Below are 20991 nucleotides of genomic sequence, written 5' to 3' on the forward strand. Positions count from 1 at the left end.
CGGCCGCCGCTGGCGGGACTGCTCGTCGGAGCACTAATCACCAATGATCACCTTGTTAAGGACGATTTTCCCGTGCCGTTGCAACTTTGGGGCTTTCCCCACCTGAAACCCGCCTGCGGGGAACCCCGCCGATGAGAGCTGGCGTGAAAACAGCTGGCTTGCTTGCTTGCAGCAGCAGGTCGCTGAGGGCTGAAGAGATTTAAAGAGGCAGCATTTGCAGGCTGCAGGATCTTGTTGATCAAGGCTTGGGGGAAGTATTTGAAGCCTTAGGAGCAGCTGCAGAAAGTTGGAGCCTCACACACTTCTTCAGTGTGAGCTCCTGGGAAGCCCCGCTCACCACCCTAACTCAGGACCTCCTCAACCGAGGCATCTGCTAGAAGCATGGGAGGCCTTTGGCACCTTCCCTTCCTGGCATTATAGGATCTCCAACAGCAGAGGTGACAGCAGCAGAACGATTACCAGGAGCACCAGGCTGCTGCTCACTCACCTGAAGCTGCACAAGCCAGAAGGGGCCAGCGCTTGGAAGTGGCTTGAGAGCACCTTGCTGCGCTTTAGGGGGCCAGTGGGACCCGTTTCTGCACTGGCAGTCCTACTCAGAAGGACTTCCATGAAGATCTGGTTTCTCTGTTCAACAGATGGCCAACGCTCAAGAGATGTCATTCTCTTATGAGCACTCACCATGTTTTCCGTATGCTGGCGAGTTATCTCCCCCATGGAGGTTGCCAACCTTTCCATGGTGCTGCGTTCATGCACCAATGACTCCACAAAGGCTCTGCTCATGGTCGCTATGGACTCCTCCATTCGCTCCACACTCGCAGCGACCCTGGAGACAAAACCTGCCAGAGACTCCTGCATCTGTGCATGGAGATCCATCACCTCTTCTCTTGCGGATGGACCCAGAGGCAGAGGGTCGTCATGCAGCACAGCTGAGCTGAGCTGGCAGAGTCCTGCGCCCTCCGACGAGGACTCTCCACTGCTGTCCCTGTCTCCAGAATCTGCTGAGGCTCACTTGTGAGATGTGAAACACCAGGTGACAACACTACTCTATGTCCCGAAGGTCCCCCCGAGGTGTGAGTGTCTGCGCTGGTGCTGGGTGCGCTTACTTCTGCTGATGCTGCGCCCTCAGAGGTTGGAGCTTCCTCTGAGGAGTCTGGCTGCACAGCCTCTTCCTCCTCCACAGTGAGGACGGGGGCTCTGGATGGTACTGTGGGGGAGTAAAGGAAGGAGTTAGAGATGCAATGCCAAGGTTCTTCTGGTGACTCCCAGCGAGTTGGCATCTGCTGACACCTGCATCCATGCAGCATTGGTCTCAGTGGGAGGCCTCTTCCTCCCTGACCTAGGGAAGAAGACCTCCCTGTGGGCCCTAACCCCATCCAATAATGCCTGCAGTGAAGCCTCGTCGAATTTGAAGGCAGCTCGGCCTCTGCCGCTGGCAGCAGCTGGTGCAGGCTCCTCTGCCATTGTGCAAGAGTGGTTGAGAAGCCTGCAGAGGTGGAGAAGCTTGCTGGACACTTTGAAAGCACCACGAATGATGACATCATACTGTGGGGATTTCTGACTTGAATTGGACAATTAGCAAGGCTTCCCACATGCTGGGAATTAATTGGCCACTTGAGGGAAAATTGCGTGGAGCTGGCTGACACTTTTTTTATGTGTGTCAGAAACCCCACATTCGGGGAAATCCGACCATTCCCCACAGAAGCCGAAAATCGGGGCCATACTGTTTTATATATATAGATAAATAAATAACTAGCTGGAGTGCCCGGCGGTGCCGAGGGTTTTTTGAGGGCATGTTGTTGTTGGAAGAGAGAGAGATAGACTGGGGGGAGAAGAGAGAGACTGGGGGGAGGAGAGAGAGACGGGGGGGGGGGGGAGAGAGCGGGAGAGACTGCTGGATTTAGTTTGGGATTAGCCTGGAGAGGGGGGGGAAGGAGCGCCTCAGGCCTGGCCCAATCGACCCCTGCGAAGGAAGGAAGGAAGGAAGAAGGCGAGCTCTCCCTCCCTGTCCCACCCCCTCACCTTTCCCTCCCTCTCCTCTCCCTCCCTCCCCCTCTCCTCTCCCTCCCTCTCTCCTCTCCTCTCCCTCCCTCCCCCTCTCTCCTCTCCCTCCCTCCCCCTCTCCTCTCCCTCCCTCCCCCTCTCCTCTCCTCTCCCTCCCCCTCTCCTCTCCTCTCCCTCCCCCTCTCCTCTCCCTCCCTCCCCCTCTCCTCTCCCTCCCTCCCCCTCTCCTCTCCCTCCCTCTCTCCTCTCCCTCCCCCCCTCTCCTCTCCCTCCCCCCCTCTCCTCTCCTCTCCTCTCCCTCCCTCCCCCTCTCCCTCCCTCTCTCCTCTCCCTCCCTCTCTCCTCTCCCTCTCCTCTCCCCCTCTCCTCTCCCTCCCTCCCCCTCTCCTCTCCTCTCCCTCCCCCCCTCTCCTCTCCCTCCCCCTCCCTCCCCCTCTCCTCTCCCTCCCTCTCTCCTCTCTCCTCCCTCCCCCTCTCTCTCTCTCTCTCCTCCCTCTCTCCTCTCCCTCCCTCCCTCCACCCCCTCCCTCCCCCTCTCCTCTCCCTCCCTCTCTCCTCTCCCTCCCTCTCTCCTCTCCCTCCCTCTCTCCTCTCCCTCCCTCTCTCCTCTCCCTCCCTCTCTCCTCTCCCTCCCTCCCTCCCCCTCTCCCTCTCCTCTCCCTCCCTCCCCCTCTCCTCTCCCTCCCCCTCTCCTCTCCCTCCCTCCCCCTCTCCTCTCCCTCCCTCCCCCTCTCCTCTCCCTCCCTCCCCCTCTCCTCTCCTCTCCCTCCCCCCCTCTCCTCTCCCGCCCCCTCTCCCTCCCTCCCCCTCTCCTCTCCCTCCCTCTCTCCTCCCTCCCCCTCTCCCTCTCTCTCTCTCTCTCTCCTCCCTCTCTCCTCTCCCTCCCTCCCTCCCTCCCTCCACCTCTCCTCTCCTCTCCTCCTTCCTCCACCCCTCCTCCCCTCCTCCCCTCCTCTCCTCTCCTCCTTCCCCCCCCTCTCCTCTCCCTCCCTCCACCTCCGCGGATCAGCGCCTCAGGGCCGGCCGGTGCGCAGCCTAGCGCGAGGCCCGGCCGGACTCACCTTAGCTCTCTCCCTCCCTCCCCCTCTCCTCTCCTCTCCCTCCCTCCGCCCCCTCTCCTCTCCCTCCCTCCCTCCCCCCCCTCCTCTCCCTCCCTCCCCCTCCGCGGCTCAGCGCCTCAGGGCCGGCCGGTGCACGGCCTAGCACGTGAGGCCCGGCCGGACTCACCTTAGCTCAGGTCGCGCTCCGGGCCGACGTTGACGCGCGTGCTGACTCCCGCCCCGCCAGCCTTTACTAAGATGGCAGCGATGGCTACACTCGGCACAGTCCCGCGCCGCCAGCCTTTACCAAGATGGCGGCGACCGCGGGGCGGGACGGGCGGTGCCTAGCTCGGGCATGGCTGGCTAGGAGAGGCCGAGGCTTCGAGGCCTGCAGGTGGGGTAAGCCTCCAAGGTTGCGGCGCCCGGCGGAGGTAGCGAGTCAGGAAGAAAAAAAGAGGGTGAAAGGTAGGAAAATTAATCAGCTTAGAAAAAATATTTACAAATTAATTTACTTTTTTTTAAAAAAAAACAATTTCCCCTCCACACACAAAGTGGGAAAAATAAACACACAGAAAGTGGGAAAATAAATCGTTAGGAATCAAGATGGCGGCCACTCACCTCAGCTCAGAAGGATTAGGCCCGCCCACACACGCAATGAAACGCCCCCCGTGACGCACCGATTGGTCAATCATCAGGTTAATCCCCTGTACGATTGGTCAACCATCACGTCACTCAACGCTATAGAGCGGAATGTTGCCGTTTTTTGAACCTTTTTTGTATACTGTCTGAACAATTTTTGTCTGACCAAAAAGTAAATACGCCTATTAGACTCCCCTAATGATAAGCTTTCTTTTGATATAACATATGTGTAGGTACGCTCTGTAACTTTTGGACAAACAGACAGAAAGACAAACAGACAGAAAGACAAACAGACAGAAAGACAAACAGACAGAAAGACAAACAGACAGAAAGACAAACAGACAGAAAGACTGTTTTATATATATAGATAAAATGAAGATGTGTTCTAGGTCCTAGGTTTGGATGATTTAAACTATAATATTTTTTACATGAGCTGCATTTAGAAGTGAAATAATAAAGACAAAATTTAGTTTTTGTATGTTAATGGATATGCAGTGAGTAGACGGAAGCATAAAATTACAAAGAGATATTGATAAAGTGAATGGGCAAAACTGTGGCAAATGGATTTCAATATAGGCAAGTGTAAGGCCATCCACCTAAAAAAAGATAGATCAGAGTACTTTCTAAATGGTGAAAAGCTAGAAACAGTGGAGATCCAAAGGGACTTAGAGGTCCATGTATATACAGTAGATTGTTAAAACGTCATGAACAGGTACAGAAAATAATCAAAAGGGCTAACGGAATGCTGGCCTTTATATCTAGAGGGCGTTATGCTACAGCTATACAAAGCCCTAGTTAGACCACATCTGGAGTACTGTGTTCATTTCTGGGCACCACACTTTAGGAAGGATATATTGGCCTTGGAGCGAGTGCAGTGTAGATTTACCAGAATGATACCTGGACTCCAGGGGTTAAATTACAAGGAGAGATTTGACAAACTAGGGTTGCATTCCCTGGAATTTAGAAGGTTAAGGGGTGATTTGATCAATGTTTTCAAGATATTAAGGGGAACTGATAGGGTAGGCAGAGAAACTATTTCCGCTGGTTAGAGAGTCTAGGACTAGAGGACATAGCCTAAAATATAGAGCCAGGCCTTTCAGGAGTGACATTTGGAAACACATCTACACGCAAAGGGTGGTAGAAGTTTGGACTCTCTTCCACAAACGGCAATTGATGCTGAGTCAATTGTCAATTGTTAATTTTAAATCTGAGATTGATGGATCTTTGTTAACCAAAGGTATTAAGGGATATGGGCCAAAGACAGGTAATATGGAGTTAGGTCACAGATCAACCATGATCTCATTGAATGGTGGAACAGGCTCGAGGGGCTAAATGGCCTACTCCTGTTCCTATGTTACAACTGTGTGTTTTCACTCATATTGATGGCTTTACAGTCTCCTCTCTGAAAAACGTTGAGGTTCCTAATTGGAATAAATGGACACTCAGTCCTGTCCACAAGGCCGCCTGTTACTCAGCACTCACTGGGAAACCTACCTCCAGCTCATAAGCATGGAGAATACAGACAAATAAATCATAGTGATGTAATAAGAGGCACTTTCTGTTGGCGCCAAGATATATTTAGTCTCTCTAGATTTTCAAAGTAAAGGCCCTTCTCCTAATTCATTGGCTGGTGTGTGGAAACATGCCATTCTGACTCTGCCTTGGTTAATCAGCAAACAATGCTGGGAGAGCTAATGTTCCTGAATATCATGTTTTCATGCCTCGGCCTCAGATGAAATGTGGAACTAGCTACCACGTGGAGTGGTTGAGGTGAGCAGCATAGATGCATTTAAGGGGAAGCTAGATAAGAAATTGAGGGAGAAAGGAATAGAAGGATATGTTGATAGGTTGAGACGAGGCTTGGAGAGCATAGACTTATTGGGCCGAATGGACTGTTTCTGTGCTGTAAATCTATGTAATTACCTGCTGCATTTCCCACTTAAATGCACTGTGTATGATGTTTCTGTATGGAATACATTACAACATATCAAAAGAAACTAAACTGTTCGTCAGTGTTGGGTGCTGCATGGATGCTTCCACGATTGAAAGCAATGGAACTGAGCATTCACCTCAGTCTCATGCGACTCAGGAAAAGACGTGTTGTTACTGCCCTCTGCTGCTTCCTTTGGCTGTCAATGGGACTCTCAAATTGACGTTATGAAAATCGTGTTAGCACCTTTAGTAACACATTTATATATTGCCAAGCTAATATAGCTACGACTACAAACTGCTGTTTCATACTCTGCTGCACATGCCTTCAAACTGCTATGCAGAAGAGGTTTCAAGTTCTATTGAGTTGTGAATGATGGTTCTCACTTCTCCCTGGCTTGGTTATGGTACTGCCTTACCGTGCTGATCCCTGCGCCAGAATAGATGACTGGGTATTGTGCTTCTTGAATAGCTGCCGCCAGCAGGTTAATTTTTCTCTTTAGTTCTTCAGGCTCATCTGTAACCTGACAAGAAGATAAACCATCAGAGATCTCACAGCATAAAATGAACATTTAACATGCATCCACTCTGCACTAGCATCTTAAAAAATGGTGTTCTACAAATTGTTTAAAGGTAGAACGAAGAAAATCCTTGCATTTATATTGGCCCAGTAATTCCTCTCTGAACGCGTGAGTACGGTCGGGGTACTCACGCGTCTGGCCGGAGGAAATGCCCGTGTTCAGCATGCACAGCGCATGCGGGGAAAACCGGCATTTCCAGTCCTCTGAACGAAGGGGTTCAGAGGCACAGCGCGTGCGACTGCACAGGCAGCGCTTGCGCAGTGAACTTCGTCGATTTCATTCATGGATTCAGTGAGGGTAAGTCCTTACAAGTTACACTTGAAAAAAGCATGTGTAAAGTTGCTCCAAGGCTGCGGAGGAAGATATATTTTATTGTGGAGCTTCTGAAAGGCAATATTTTTGTTTGGGAAAGGGAGGAAAGTTATTTTAAGAAATGCTGAGGTAAGTTTTAAAGTTTAAATTTTTTTTTTTTTTTTTTTTTTTTTAAAAACGGGTTTTCAGTACGGTAGGTAGAAGGAGCAATTGTGGCTGTGTGAATTGAATGTGAGAATGAGTGTTCTAAAATGAGTAATGTAACATTTCCAACACTTTTAAGAAAGAAACTTTTCATCAGTAATAAGTAATTATGTATGTATGTCCGCATATATTCCTTTACGTATATGTATGTATGTTTTATATTCCTTTACATGTGTATGAATGTATGTTTTTAATTATGATTTTCCAATAAGTTACTTTCTCTGAAAGTCATAATTAAATACATACATTCATACACATAAGTAAAGGAATATATACATACACGCAAAGGAATATATACAGACATACATACATAATTACTTAAAAGAATATATTACTGATGAAAATTTTCTTTCTTAAAAATGTTGGAGTCATTTTCACATTTAATAAACACAGCAAATTCAATTCACATAGCCACAATTGATCCTTCTACCTACAGTACTGAAAACCCGTTTTAAAAAACAAAAATAAACTTTAAAACTTACCTCAGCATTTCTTAAAATAACTTTCCTCCCTTTCCCAAACAAAAATATTGCCTTTCAGAAGCTCCACGATAAGAAATATCTTCCTCCGCAGCCTCTGGAGCAACTGTACTCATGCTTTTTTCATGTGTAAGTTGTAAGGACTTGACCTCACTGAAAGCATGAATGAAAGCGGCGAATTTTACTGTGCACGCGCTGCCTGTACAGTCGCACGCGTTCTGCCTCTGAACCCCTTCGGTCAGAGGACAGGAAATGCCGGTTTTCCCCGCATGCGCTGTGCATGCTGAAAACCGGCATTTCCTCCGGCCAGACGCGTAAGTACCCCGACCGTACTCGCGCGTTTGGAAGGGAATTACTGGGCCAACATTTTACATGTCAATAAAATGAAAAATTTAACAATTGCACGATTTGCCCCCTTGCATCTGCGACTGAGGGTCCAAGGAGGTGCATTGCGCAAGAGGTCATCGTCGTACGTATCCTCACACTGTTCCCTTTTGGGAACTGTATGAAGTGGTGGAAGGATTTCTGGCCACGTTAACACTCCTTCCGTGACCATAACCATCTTCATACCAGCCATTAGGGTGGTTAGTCCTATAGCGTGAGGGTTTTACGGGCTCCCACAACCCATCTGAGGGGGGGGAGCCACCCACACCCGCGGACGCAAGTATCCCGCTGGATGTCCACCCAGAATTTATAGTTGGAGCTCCGGCTCCACTTGCCGGGACTGTCTGGAGCGGGGTTCGAAACCCTACTCCTTCTGGCCCAGCGGCGGGGATGCTTACCGCTACGCAAAAGGCCCACTCCGCGCAAAAGGTGACACCCATACGTTTCCTGCGCCTTTTCCCTCCCCGTGACTGGAGCCCTATGCTGCCACTTGAAAGACCAAGCTATCATCTGTCCTTTTTGCGGCGCCTTTGACTTCTCATTACCAATGATGAGCAGGCGCTGCGCCTCCACCTCGTTGAGGAGATTGCTGAGGTCATCATCAGTTCAATTGTGAGTTCTTTTAATGCCGTGAATTGTGCTCATTCCAGCCATTTCACGTTGCTAATCGGATTGGGCCTTTGGCGTAGCGGTAGGATCCCCGCCGCTGGGCCAGACGGGGTAGGGTTTCAAACCCTGCTCCAGACAGTCCCAGCAAGTGCAGTCGGAGCTCCGGCTCTAAATTCTGGGTTGGCATCCAGTGGGATATTTGCGTCCGTGGGTGTGGGTGGCCCCCCCTCCTTGTATAGCTTGTGGGAGCCCGTAAAACCCTCCCGCCATAGGACTAACCACCCTAATGGCTGGTTCAAAGATGGTTACGGTCACGGAATGAGCGTTAATCACGGCCATAAATCCTTCCACCACTTCATACAGTTCCCCAAAGGGAACAGTGTGAAGACACGTATGACGACGACATTGCTAAATAAATAAATGGAATAAAAAAAATTCTTTTAGGGCTTTTAAAAGTCTTTAAATTGCTTTAATTCTGTTTAAAACTACTTCAGATTCTTCAAAATAATGTAAACGTTTTTAAAAGTTTATAAAAGTTACCAAAAGCTTCATAAAAATACCAAAAACCTATTTAAAATGCTGCTTTGCATGTAAAAATGCTTAGCAGCTTATGAGAAACATAGGGGGCGTGTCCTATTAAACTGAGACCTCAAGGGGCGTGTCTCACTTGCACAGCACGCTACAGGCTTTGCGCTGGCTGCACTCCTGGGCGGCGTGACGTCAGACGCTGCCCGGGAGTCAACAGTTTAAAACAGCAATTCCAGGCGTCCCTGAAGCTCAACGGCCGGCGCGTCGGGTAAGTGCATATCGGGGGCTTGCACGCGCGGCAAGCCCCCGACCCGAATTTCTGGGCCAATATGCCTTTCACATCCTTAGGACATCTCAAACTGCTCCAAAGCCATTAAATCATTTCTGAAATGTAGTCAATTCTGTTATTTAGGCAAACCCACCAGCTAATTTCATAACAGCAAGACCCCACAAACAGCACAGCAGATACATGACCAGTTACTCCGTTTCAGTGGCGTTGATTGAGGATATATGTTTGCCACCACACCGGCAGAACTCTCCTACTTTTATTTTACATCCACAGCAACAGGCACAAGGACCTTGGTTTGACATCTCATCTAAAGCACGGCACCTCTGACAATGCAGCACACCCTTAGTCTTGCACTGAGGTGTCATGCCAGGTTATGTGCTCAAGTCCTGAAGTGATAATTGAATCAAAGTTATTTTTCCTATTCTTGAATTAACTTTTTTAAAATGTTTATTGTAGTGGAATACCTTCACTTTAGCTGATCCTGCTGGTATTTACACCATTAAAGGTTGGTGGTTGAAATGTACAATAGTGAGCCAGTCTTGTTCCATTAATGTAAAGTTTTAGCTTCGAAGTTTAATACTGCGAGTTTATTAAAGGAAGGACTTGGATCTATATAGCACCTTTCACCTTCTCAGGACAACCCATAGGGGGAAAAATTCAGTTGGTTTGCACCTCCTGTTAACGCCTTAAGAGGGCGCTAATGGGCGCAAAGCAACTAGCGCCCGTGCGCGGCGATGTTTGCGCCGCTCACGAAATTAACTAGACATTTTGTGGCGGCGCTAAATACTACCGCCACGATCTCCTGTGCTGGCAGATTGTGACATCAGTCAAGTGTGCAACGCCCGGTAGCGCCCCGGACCGGATATTGAGTGGCGCCCCCTGTCTTACCGCCTGCTGCTAGCAACGACAGGTTGGAGGGGAGCGTTTTGCAGTCGGGAAAGGACTGGGGGAGCGCTATTTAAAGGCGACCATTTCCTGCCTTTTTTTGTCGGCAAAATTTTTGCACCACGCATTCGGAGTGAGAGACTCTGCAGGAGATATTCAAAGCTGTGTTGAGGAGTTTTGGGTACTGAGCAGCACTTTGCAGGTTCTTTCTGATTTGATATTCCTTGCATCGATTTAAAAAAGAATATGGGGGCTGCACTCTGAGCTCTTTTCCTGGGCCTCTTCTTTGTTCCTTCCAACAGATTTGATATACAGGTCTCTCCAGGCCGAGATTCAAGGCTGCAATGAGCAGGGTGTGGATGGAGAGCAGGATCGACCCTCCCCTTTAAGAACTGGCCAGCGCCAGTGTGTCTGTGTTCCATTGCTGACTGACATCACATGAGCTTCGCCAGCGCTGTGAGGTAGCGCCTCGCTCCTCGGCCTTTGCACCTTAAGACAGGTGTGTAGCACCTGATTTAGCGCTCCAATCACCTCCAGGGGCGATAAAAGCCAAGTTTGCAGTCGGAGGCGATAATTAGCGCCAGGCGCTAATCTTTGCGCCCGGCCGATAATTGCGCCCCAAATGGGCGATACTGAATTTCTCCCCCATAGTGTTTTACAGCCATTACATTACTTTTGAAGTTTAGTCGCTGTTGTTTTTAATAGGCAAACGCAGCAACCAGTTTGCGCACAGCAAGATCCCACGAACGACGAGATGAATGATCAGTTAATCTGTTTTTGCTAGTGTTGGGTGAGAGATAAATATTAGCTAAGACACATTGTGAACTCCCCTGCTCTTCTTCGAATAGTGCTGTGGGATCTTTTGCATCCACCCGAGAGGGCATACAAAACCTCATTTTAACGTCTCATCTAAAAGTGTCAGCCTAGATTATTGCTCGTGGAATGGGGCTTGAACTCATGACATGATTCAGAGGCAAAAGCGCTACCACTGACCCAAGGCTGATATAACAGGCAGCCCAGTGAGTTCATTCACTTTGCAAGAGTGACAGAAGTTGGATTAATGTCTGTGACTTCTTTACACATGGAATTTCCAATAATGGTCAAAGCATCAGGGAGATGAGAGCAGAGTCAAGGTGCTTCCCCGAGGAAAAAGGGGAACACCTACACTTCTAACTGCCTCCTCGTGCTGGTTTACAAATTGCCATTAGCCAAAGAACAGTTTACCTGCCAAAAAAATTAAACATGGCACAGAGGACGTGGGCAAAGGATGAAGGAAATCTAACAGCTACCTCAGTGACTGAAAGCCCAGCCACTAATATATGAGAACGGGTTATCGTACTGACACTCTCGCCTCTGAATCAGAAGGATGTGGGTTCGGGTCCCACTCCAGGGACTTGAGCATATAATCTAGGCTGACACCTCAGTGACACTACTGAGGGCGTTCTGCACTGTCGGAGCTGCCGTCTTTCAGATGAGATGTTAAACCGAGGCCCCGTCTGCTGCCCCGAGTGAATGCAAAAGATCCCATAGCACTATTTCGAAGAAAAGCAGGGGAGTTATCCCCGGAGTCCTGGCCAATATTTATCCCTCAAACAACATCACAAACAGATTAACTGGTCATTATCTCATAGCAGTTTGTGGGAGCTTGCTGTGTGCAAATTGGCCACCATGTTTCCTACATTTCAACAGTGACTACACCTCAAAAAGTACTTCATTGGCTATAAAGCCCTTTGGGATGTCCTGAAGTTGTGAAAGGTGCTATAGAAATGCAAGTTCTTCTTGCATCCAGTAGAAGGAATGGCAGGAATTGGTCATGACAGCAGTCCGGTACTACAATTTAGATCTTAAGTTTTTTTATAATTGTTTCTCCAATTTAAACTACCATCGACTGGGTGAGAAAATCTGTTGCTGTATATAACTGAGTAATAACGAAGCTCAGCAATCAGCTACATTGCACTGTATAAATTACCCACCTCTTCCAGTTTCCTCTTTCGTGCATCACTCTTCTGCTTTCGTTTTTCCAACTCCTGCACAGTGTCGACGCATGCTGCAAGCACAGTGAGGTCATCCTTTGTTCGTAGTTCTTCTGGTTTTTGAAGGATTTTGGAGACCTGCAGCAGATTCAATTAAGGGGAGGTTAGAAGAAATGGGCTATTAGAATATGGAAGACATTACCACCAGTTGCCATTGAAGCCAATTCAATTACACTTATAAGGAAGTTAGATAAATATAAGGAAGTTAGATAAATACTTGAAGAAAAATAGTAAAAGGTACATAGAAAAAACATTCCAAGTTTGTAAGCTCCGATATTTTCATTTGTGCGATTGTTTTAATGAATCATAAACATGTTTACAAACTTATATATTCGTTAAAGCTAGTGCACAGATGAAAATATCAAAAAGAAACTATAATTTGATTGTACTGCCGAGTGCTTTCCATAATTCCAATTTCACAAGCCCACAATCACACTTTGCTAAAATCCTATTGACAACACTGCAGTTTACTATCCTTTCCCTCTTTAGTGTGAGCTTCCTGTCCCTGGACAGTAAAAATGTCATTAACAATTTAATACACCAGGCTCTTAACTTTGCATTGAAGCTGAAAAAATAATCTCTTTTAATAATCTCCTGCGAAACATGGAACAATGTTATTCTATAATATATCATAACCTCTGGTGATGCTGTTAGCATTCAACCTCCTTCCTTCTATGGTTCACAATAACATGTTTCGAGTAAGCACGAGGCACTTCGTATAGTAGACAGAACAGACTTTATTAATACCTCGGTTGAGGGAGCAACCGAATCCTGATCAGAGTGGCTTTTCGATTTCTCTATCTTTCAAGCCCTCTGAATTACTGTTGAAAACCATGCTCCTTTATACACCATATATATATTTTGCCTACATCAAAGATATATGTCATAGATAAGACTTCATGACGTATCTATTCCTAAATTCTTTGAAGACAGACTATTCATGTACAGGAAACTTTCGATTTACCGGCACCTAAATAACCGGAAATCTCAGTTAACCGGCAAAATTCAGGAGTAGGTTCAAGTAAGTTTTACTTCATATTGTACTTGCCTTCCTCGATCTGTTGCTCTGTAAGGGTGTGGCTGCAGCTGTTGCTAAGCTACAGAGACGCTTGGAACTTGTGGCCATTGTTCTGCACTTGTTGCTAAGCAACAGGGTTTGTTGCTTTATACGGAGCTGTCAGCTCTCCGTATCTTTTACTATAGCTTTCGGTTATCCGGAATTTTTGATGAACCGGCACCACGTCGGTCCCGTCGGTGCTGGATAAAAAAGTTTCCTGTAAACAGTTGTAACTGTTTACTCTAAAGCTACTTCCCCTAAACAAGACTTCCTGACCTAAGTTTCCAACATCTTTGAAGAACAGGTTTTATAACCGTTAACTTTCTATACTATAGCTAATGGATACCTCTACCTATGTTTATTGCCCTAGCCCCTAAAGTTACACTTTGATCACTCATGGCTGACGTCATTACTGTCATGTATTTCTTTGCACAAGCACTTTACATATAAGAAGACAAGCTATGCTTTCCTCTCACGACACTTCAAAGTCATCCTGTTTATATTGGAAAGTCCATTGCTCCATGAAACGAAGAAGTTTGACTGTTAATCTTTTAACTCTCCACGATGTCCCACAGATACCTCATCAATGGAGTATATGGACATGGTAAAACAACAGTTAGTTTAATATGTAATGGCACAGCCACCACATGCTAGTGAGTATCACAGAACGTCAGTGCTGCAGAGACGGTTGAAGTTTTAATCTTTGACAAAGCTGAAAGAATGCCATTAATACCTCATTAAAAGGGCAATATGCTGTTTATTCATGGGTCAGACTAGATGGGCTTTAAACACATACTCATTGCACGAAAAAAATACGAAGAGGTTTTCTCAGTATAAAGATTAATACAGTTAACTGAATTTATTGATGCATAATATATTTATCGTGGGTGTCTCCAACCTAATTATAGATGCGTTTTCTAGCAAACTGAACTGTTAAGTGACTCATACCCACATAATACTGGATATGCTACCAATGACTGTGCGTTATAAGCAGCCCTCAAGTGGGAATAGAGGCAGTATACAGCATGTCATTTATAGGGAAAGTGATTTGTTTTCACTTAGGAAATGGCATGTTTACTGCTTCCAAGATTTTTAATGCAAAACTGGGGTGCTTAGCAGAAAAACCTACTACAAGTAGTGACTGTAAATATTCACAAGACTAGTTGGGGACTGCAGTCCCATGCTAAATCACTCACCCTAACCATTTGGGCAGTCCCAGCCACAGATGGCCACAGAGCACTTACGAGAATGTAGCTATTCTTCCCACCACTGCAACACAGTGTGAAGTTTGATAGTAATAAAGCATGTACAATTGGCTTGTTTTTTTCCTTTTACTCAACAATTTTCTCCCCTCCTTCCCATGAAAACACTGACTGTATACTCGAATACAAATCAATGGGTGCCAGGCACCTTCTGGCACCTTGCCCAAGTGGCCATCAGTCACAGCAAGGAGACATCATGGCTGAGCCCAATTCTGTCCTCGCAGGTCATCCACAAACACACGTTTCCAAAAGGAGCAATCAGGAACCGTGGCAGTTTCTGCTCTTCTGTAATCCACAGCTCAGAGCCATTTACAGCACCTATCTCCACCCCATTAAGATAACTACAGACAGGAAATCAGACCTGGGTATTCGGGTCTGTACACTTCAGCTACTCATTCAGTAAGCTACTAAACCACTCAATCCTTTGCAAATAAGGTCATGTTGCACTACTTCTGGTCCTGGTTATTGAAGTTGTGGCTGTGTGTTAATTCTTTTCCAAAATGATGCACCATCGACAAGGTGACTTTCTTCTGTGTGTGAATGTGGCATAGACCTGAAATGGGCATGATATTTATTAAAAGTGCTTAGCAAACTTTTTCTTTTGTCTTCCACATATACAAAACAAATCATTTAAGAATGAATTGGATAATGAAATGGCGGGGGGGGTGGTGGGAGGGAGATTTAGGTCTTCTCTGGATTGATGAATTGGGACCAATTAAATGGCCTTCATCATTCATAATTATATTGCAAATCTGACAGGAGTCACATCATTTGTGCATAACCAGCATGGCAAAAGGGCTTCCCCCTTCCCAAAATAGCCATAACAACTTTTCAATCTGCTAATACTTTAGTTCCAAAATAACCCAATGGGGTAAGACAACAGCCCAGAACTGAACTATATGGACCAGGAGGTCCCAGGTTCGATCATGAGTGCATGCCAAATTAGCCGATCTCGTCTGGGGTGACAGAAAGGGAGCTACAATTGGCCTCAACACCCCTGGACTAGCAAAAAGGGGGAAGTGAGGGAGATGGGGAATAAAAATCACCCAGCCTTCCCACCTGTGGTCACTATCCAGGAGCCCTTGCTGGAAGTGCATATGCACCGATGTCCGGCCAGGAGAGGTTTGAGTTGGCCGTGGTCTGTCGGGATTCACTGACAAGGGAAGAACGGTCATATCTTGTCTCGGTTGAGTCAGCATATGCAGTCTAGTTGTACTCCGCCAACTTGTGGTAATGCGATAACGATGGTCTGCACAGAGTGGGATTAAAACGGAATGTACTTAAACAAGAGTGTTTTATTTGGGAATTCGGAGAAGAGGGGGAAGGAGTTGCTGCTTTTTGCCTACACAACTTGTAGTGCTTTGTGTTACAGGTAGATATTTAATTTCAGTACCCATAACTTAATCTAGATCAAGTAAGTAGCCAAGAAACTACACTGTAAGCTAAGTTACCTAATTAGGTCATATAGGGATGGCAGTGCAGGAGATGTGCCGCAACAGCAGCATGTGGGAGTTTGCGGAGAGCATTGTGATCCCGGACAACCATGTTTGCAGTAAGTGCCTGTATCTTCAGGAACTTCAGCTCAAGAGCTTTTGAGCTGGAGCCTGAGGTGCAGACATTGCGGGGCATCAGGGATGGGGAGAGTTACCTGGACACTTTGATCCAGGAGGCAGTCACACCCCTTAGGTTAGGTAGTGGTACAGGTCTGGTTAGTGGTCAGGGACAGGAGGGTGTGACTGCAACTCAGGCAGGTAAGGGGACCCCAGGTGATGTGATGGAGGAACCTCAGCCTTTGCCCTTGTCCTTGTCCAACAGGTATGAGGTTCTTGCTGCCTGTATGGATGAGGAAAAAGCCTGCAGGATGGATGAGCAAGCTGACCACGGCACCATGGTGCAGGAGGCCATTCAAGTGGGGGGAGTGAAAGGGAATGTAGTTGTGGTAGGGGACAGTATAGTCAGAGGGATAGATACTGTTTTCTGCAGCCGCAACCGAGAGTTCCGAAGATTGTGTTGCCAGGGTTACAGACATTTCCTCGCGGCTGGAGAAGAATTTGGAGTGGGAGGGGGAGGATCCAGTTGTCGTGGTCCACATAGGAACCAATGACATCGGTAGAACTAGAAATTAGGTTCTGCTGAGGGAGTTTGAGGAGCTAGGATCCAAATTAAAAAGCAGAACCTCAAAGGTAATAATCTCTGGATTGTTACCTAGGACACGCGCAAATTGGCTTAGGGACAAACAGATTAGAGGTTTAAACGCGAGGCTCAAAGAGTGGTGTGGGAGGAAGGGGTTTCAGTTCATGGAGCACTGGCACCAATACTGGGGAAAGAGGGAGCTGTTCCGTTTGGACGGGGACTCCACTTAAACTGGGCTAGGACCAGTGTCCTGGTGAATCGAATAACTATCGCAGTAGACGGGGCTTTAAACTAATGAAGGGAGGGGGGGGGTCATGAAAGAGTAAATTTTAAAGCAGTGAGAGAAATGTCAAGGGTCTAGAGCAGAGTTTTGGTTAAAAATAAGCAGAGTGGGTCAGGAAGGGACAGAGAGTAACAAAGGTAATAAGGCATCAGTGACTAAGCCGACATCAGGGAAAGATAGAAATAGGTCAAAGCTAAAGGCACTATATCTAAATGAGCAAAGCATCTGCAACAAAATACATGAATTAATAGCGCAGATAGAAATTAATAGGTTTGATCTAATAGCCATTACGGAGACGTGGCTGCTATGTGGCCAAGGTTGGGAACTAAATATTCCAGGATACTTAACTTTTAGAAGAGATAGACAGAATGGAAAAGGAGGAGGGGTAGCCCTGATAATAAAGGATGGGATAAAGACAGTAGAGAGAAAGGATCTTCGCCCCGAAAATCAAGAAGTAGAATCAGTTTGGGTGGAGCTAAGAAACAGCAAGGGGCAGAAAACATTGGTGGGAGTTGTTTATAGGCCCCCAAAGAGTAGTTGTAATGTAGGGCAGAGTATAAATCAAGAAATTAGAGGCGCATGTAACAAGGGTAATACAGTAATCATGGGGGACTTTAATCTACATATAGACTGGGCAAACCAAATTTTCAGTAATAGTGTGGAGGACGAATTCATAGAATGCATGCAAGATAGTTTCCTAGATCAGTATGTTGAGGAACCAACTAGGGAACAGGCTATTTTAGATCTGGTATTGTGCAACGAGAAAGGGTTAATTAATAACCTTGTAGTAAAGGGGCATTTAGGGAAGAGTGACCATAATATGAGAATTTTATATTGAGTTTGAAAGTGATTTAGTTAAATCCGAAACTAGGGTCTTAAATCTAAAAAATAGCAAACTATGTAGGTATGAGGGACGAGTTGGCTAAGATAGATTGAGAAACTACATTAAAGGGTATGACGGTAGATAAGCAATGGCTAGCATTTAAAGAAATACATAATTTACAACAAATATATATTCCTTTAAGGCACAAAAACCTCACTGGAAAAGTGGTCCAACTGTGGCTAACAAGAGAAGTTAAACATAATATTAGATCAAAAGAAGAGGCTTATAATGTTGCCAAAAATAGTAAGCCTGAGGATTGGGAGGATTTTAGAATTCAGCAAAGGAGGACCAAGAAATTGATAAAGAAAGGAAAAATAGAATGAGAGTAAATTAGCGAGACACATAAAAACAGACTGTAAAAGCTTCTATAGGTATGTAAAAAGAAAATGATTAGCAAAAGTAAAGGTGGGTCCCTTACAGGTTGAGACAGAAGAAATTATAATGGGGAATAAAGAAATGGCAGAAAAATTAAACAAATACTTTGCGTCTGTCTTCACGGAAGACGACGCAAAATATTTCCCGGAAATAGTGGAGAACCAAGGGTCTTGCGAGAATGAGGAACTGAAAGAAATTAGTATTAGTAAAAAAATAGTACTGGAGAAATTAATGGGACTGAAAGCTGATAAATCCCCTGGACCTGATGGCCTACATCCTAGGGTTTTGAAAGAGGTGGTGAGAGATAGTGGATGCACTGGTTGTCATTTTCCAAAATTCCATAGATTCTAGAATGGTTCCCGCAGATTGGAACCCACTATTTAAAAAAGGATAGCGAAAACGGAGAGCTACAGAACAGTTAGCCTGACATCAGGAGTAGGGAAAATGCTAGAATCTATCGTTAAGGACGTGATAACAGGGCACTTAGAAAATAATAATAGGGTTGGGCCGAATCAACACAGATTTATGAAAGGGAAATCGTGTTTGACAAATCTGTTAATTTTTTTGAGGTTGTAACTAGCAGAATAGATAAGGGAGAACCAGTGGATGTGGTGTATTTGGATTTTCAGAAGGCATTCAATAAAGTACCACACAAGAGATTTTTAAACAAAATTAGGACTCATGAGATTGGGGGCAATATACTAACATGGATTGAGGATTGGTTAACAAACAGAAAACAGAGAGTAGGAATAAATGGGTCATTTTAAGGTTGGCAGGCTGTAACTAGTGGGGTACCGCAAGGATCAGTGCTTGGGCCTCAGCTATTCACAATCTATATCAATGATTTGGATGAGGGGACCAAATGTAATATATTCAAGTTTGCTGATGATACAAAGCTGGGTGGGAATGTAAGTTGTGAGGAGGATGCAAAGAGGCTTCAAGGGGATATAGACAAGCTAAGTGAGTGGGCAAGAACATGGCAAATGGAACATAATGTGGAGAAATGTGAAGTTATCCACTTTGGTAGGAAAAATAGAAAAGCAGAGTATTTTTTTAAATGGTGAGAGATTGGGAAATGTTGGTGTTCAGAGGGACCTGGGTGTCTTTGTACACAAATCATTGAAAGTTAACGTGCAGGTACAACACACAATTAGGAAAGCAAATGGTATGTTGGCCTTTATTATAAGAGGATTTGAGTATAAGAGTAAAGACATCTTACTGCAATTATACAGGGCCCTGGTGAGACCACACCTGGAGTATTGTGTACAGTTTTCAGTCTCCTTACCCAAGGAAGCATATACTTGCCATAGAGGGAGTGCAACAAAGGTTCACCAGATTGATTCCTGGGCTTTTGGGGGGGGGGGGGGGGGGCGGGGGGATTGTCCTATGAGGACAGATTGAGTAGACTAGGCCTATATTCTCTGGAGTTTAGAAGAATGAGAGGTGAGCTCATTGAAACATACAAAATTCTTACAGGGCTTGACATGGTAGATGCAGGGAGGGAGTTTTCCCCTGGCTGGGGAGTCTACAACCAGGGTTCACAGTCTCAGAATAAGGGTGTGGAGATGCCGGAGTTGGACTGGGGTGGACAAATGTAAGAAGTCACACAACACCAGGTTATAGTCCAACAGCTTTATTTGAAATCACAAGCTTTCGGAGCGCTGCTCCTTCAAGAGCAGCGCTCCGAAAGCTTGTGATTTCAAATAAAGCTGTTGGACTATAACCTGGTGTTGTGTGACTTCTTACATCAGAATAAGGGGTCAGCCATTTAGGACTGAGATGAGGAAAACTTTCTCATCTTTCTCCACTGAGGGTGGTGAATCTTTGGAATTCTCTATCCCAAAGGGCTGTGGAGGCTCAGTCGTTGAGTATATTCAAGACAGAGATCGATAGACTTTTGGATATTAAGGGAATCAAGGAATATGGGGATAGTGTAGGAAAGTGGAGTTGAGGTAGAAGGTCAACCATGATCTTATTGAATGGCAGAGCAGGCTCAAATGGCCTGCTCCTGCTCCCATGTCTTATGTTAACAACCAGGTAATCTGTTTGAGATGTTGATCGAGGGATGAATTGAGGAATAACACCCCTGTTCTTCTTCAAAATAATGCCATGGGATCTTTTATGTCCACCTGAGACAGCAGAGGGACCTCGGTTTAACCAAAAGACGGCACCTTTTACAGTGCAGCACTCCCTCAGCACTGCACTGCAGTATCAGCCTAGATTGTTTCTTGTGCTCAAATCGCTGGAGTGGGACTGTGAACCCACAACCTTCTGACTCCGAGGCGAGGGTCGTTTGCAAGAGCCTGAAGAACCGACCCCCAGTAACAGTCAGGGGGAAGGGAGGGGGTGAACTGGGGCAGGCACGGTGTGAGCGCTGCCTCCTTGCAGTGACTGACAGGAGTGAAGTTGCTGCACTAGATGCCACAGATGGGGGCGGTGGGTGGGGGGGGGGTATCTGCCCTGTAACCCGGTGCGAGCTGGAGGGCCCGACTCAGGCCCGCCGCTTGGTTTGATTATCGATAAAAACACAAAGCAAGACAAAAACCCGCCCGCACACCGAGGAAGATGCAATGCCGGAACCTGACCAGTTTGCTCCTGGCCCTCTGCTCCTCCACCACTCGCTTCTGCCGCCGATCAGCCGCTTTCCGGGCCTCCCTCTGGGACACGCCGGCCATTGCCGGGGAGAGGGGGCGGAGGCGCGGCCAGCCGCCCGGGCCCTTTAAACAGCGAGAGAGCGGCAGCAGCAGACAGCGCGCCTCCCCCCCCACTCCCCGGGCGCCTCCCAGGCCCGCTCCCGCCGCACACCGCCCCCCGTGGCCGGAGTCCAAACAGCTCCCACTGCTGCCTCCAGCTCGCCAGTGGTAATTCTCTTAAAGGGGAGTCCTAATATCTGGTTATTGATTTTAAAGGTACAAGTACAATAAACTATTTTAAAATATACATGCTTTTTTACATTTAAAAATATTTTGCACATTTTGATTCCTTTTAAATTTTTCTCAAACAAAAAAAAGGGATGAGTAGCAATGAATTACTCTCATTCCCTCCCCATCTGAAAACAAAATTGAAGTTGGGGATTGCGTACAAA

At 46.5% G+C, this 20991-nt stretch overlaps 1 protein-coding gene across 1 annotated transcript in view; it reads right to left on the minus strand.

The window, feature by feature from the left end:
* The window catches only part of sirt7 (sirtuin 7), a 41395-nt gene extending 20707 nt beyond the window's left edge, over positions 1–20688 (minus strand). Inside the window, exons 1-3 of the mRNA XM_085963721.1 lie at positions 20492–20688; positions 11854–11991; positions 6029–6133 (exon numbers count right to left, since the gene is read on the minus strand). Of these exons, the coding sequence (XP_085819847.1) occupies positions 6029–6133; positions 11854–11991; positions 20492–20581 (333 nt within the window). The 5' untranslated portion in view covers positions 20582–20688. The remainder of the gene's footprint in view (positions 1–6028; positions 6134–11853; positions 11992–20491) is intronic.
* Positions 20689–20991: the final 303 nt, after the last annotated feature.

Source organism: Somniosus microcephalus, chromosome 21 (genome assembly GCF_052327205.1).
Source record: "Somniosus microcephalus isolate GS21.2 chromosome 21, FLI_Smic_1.0, whole genome shotgun sequence".
Lineage (NCBI taxonomy): Eukaryota > Metazoa > Chordata > Chondrichthyes > Squaliformes > Somniosidae > Somniosus > Somniosus microcephalus.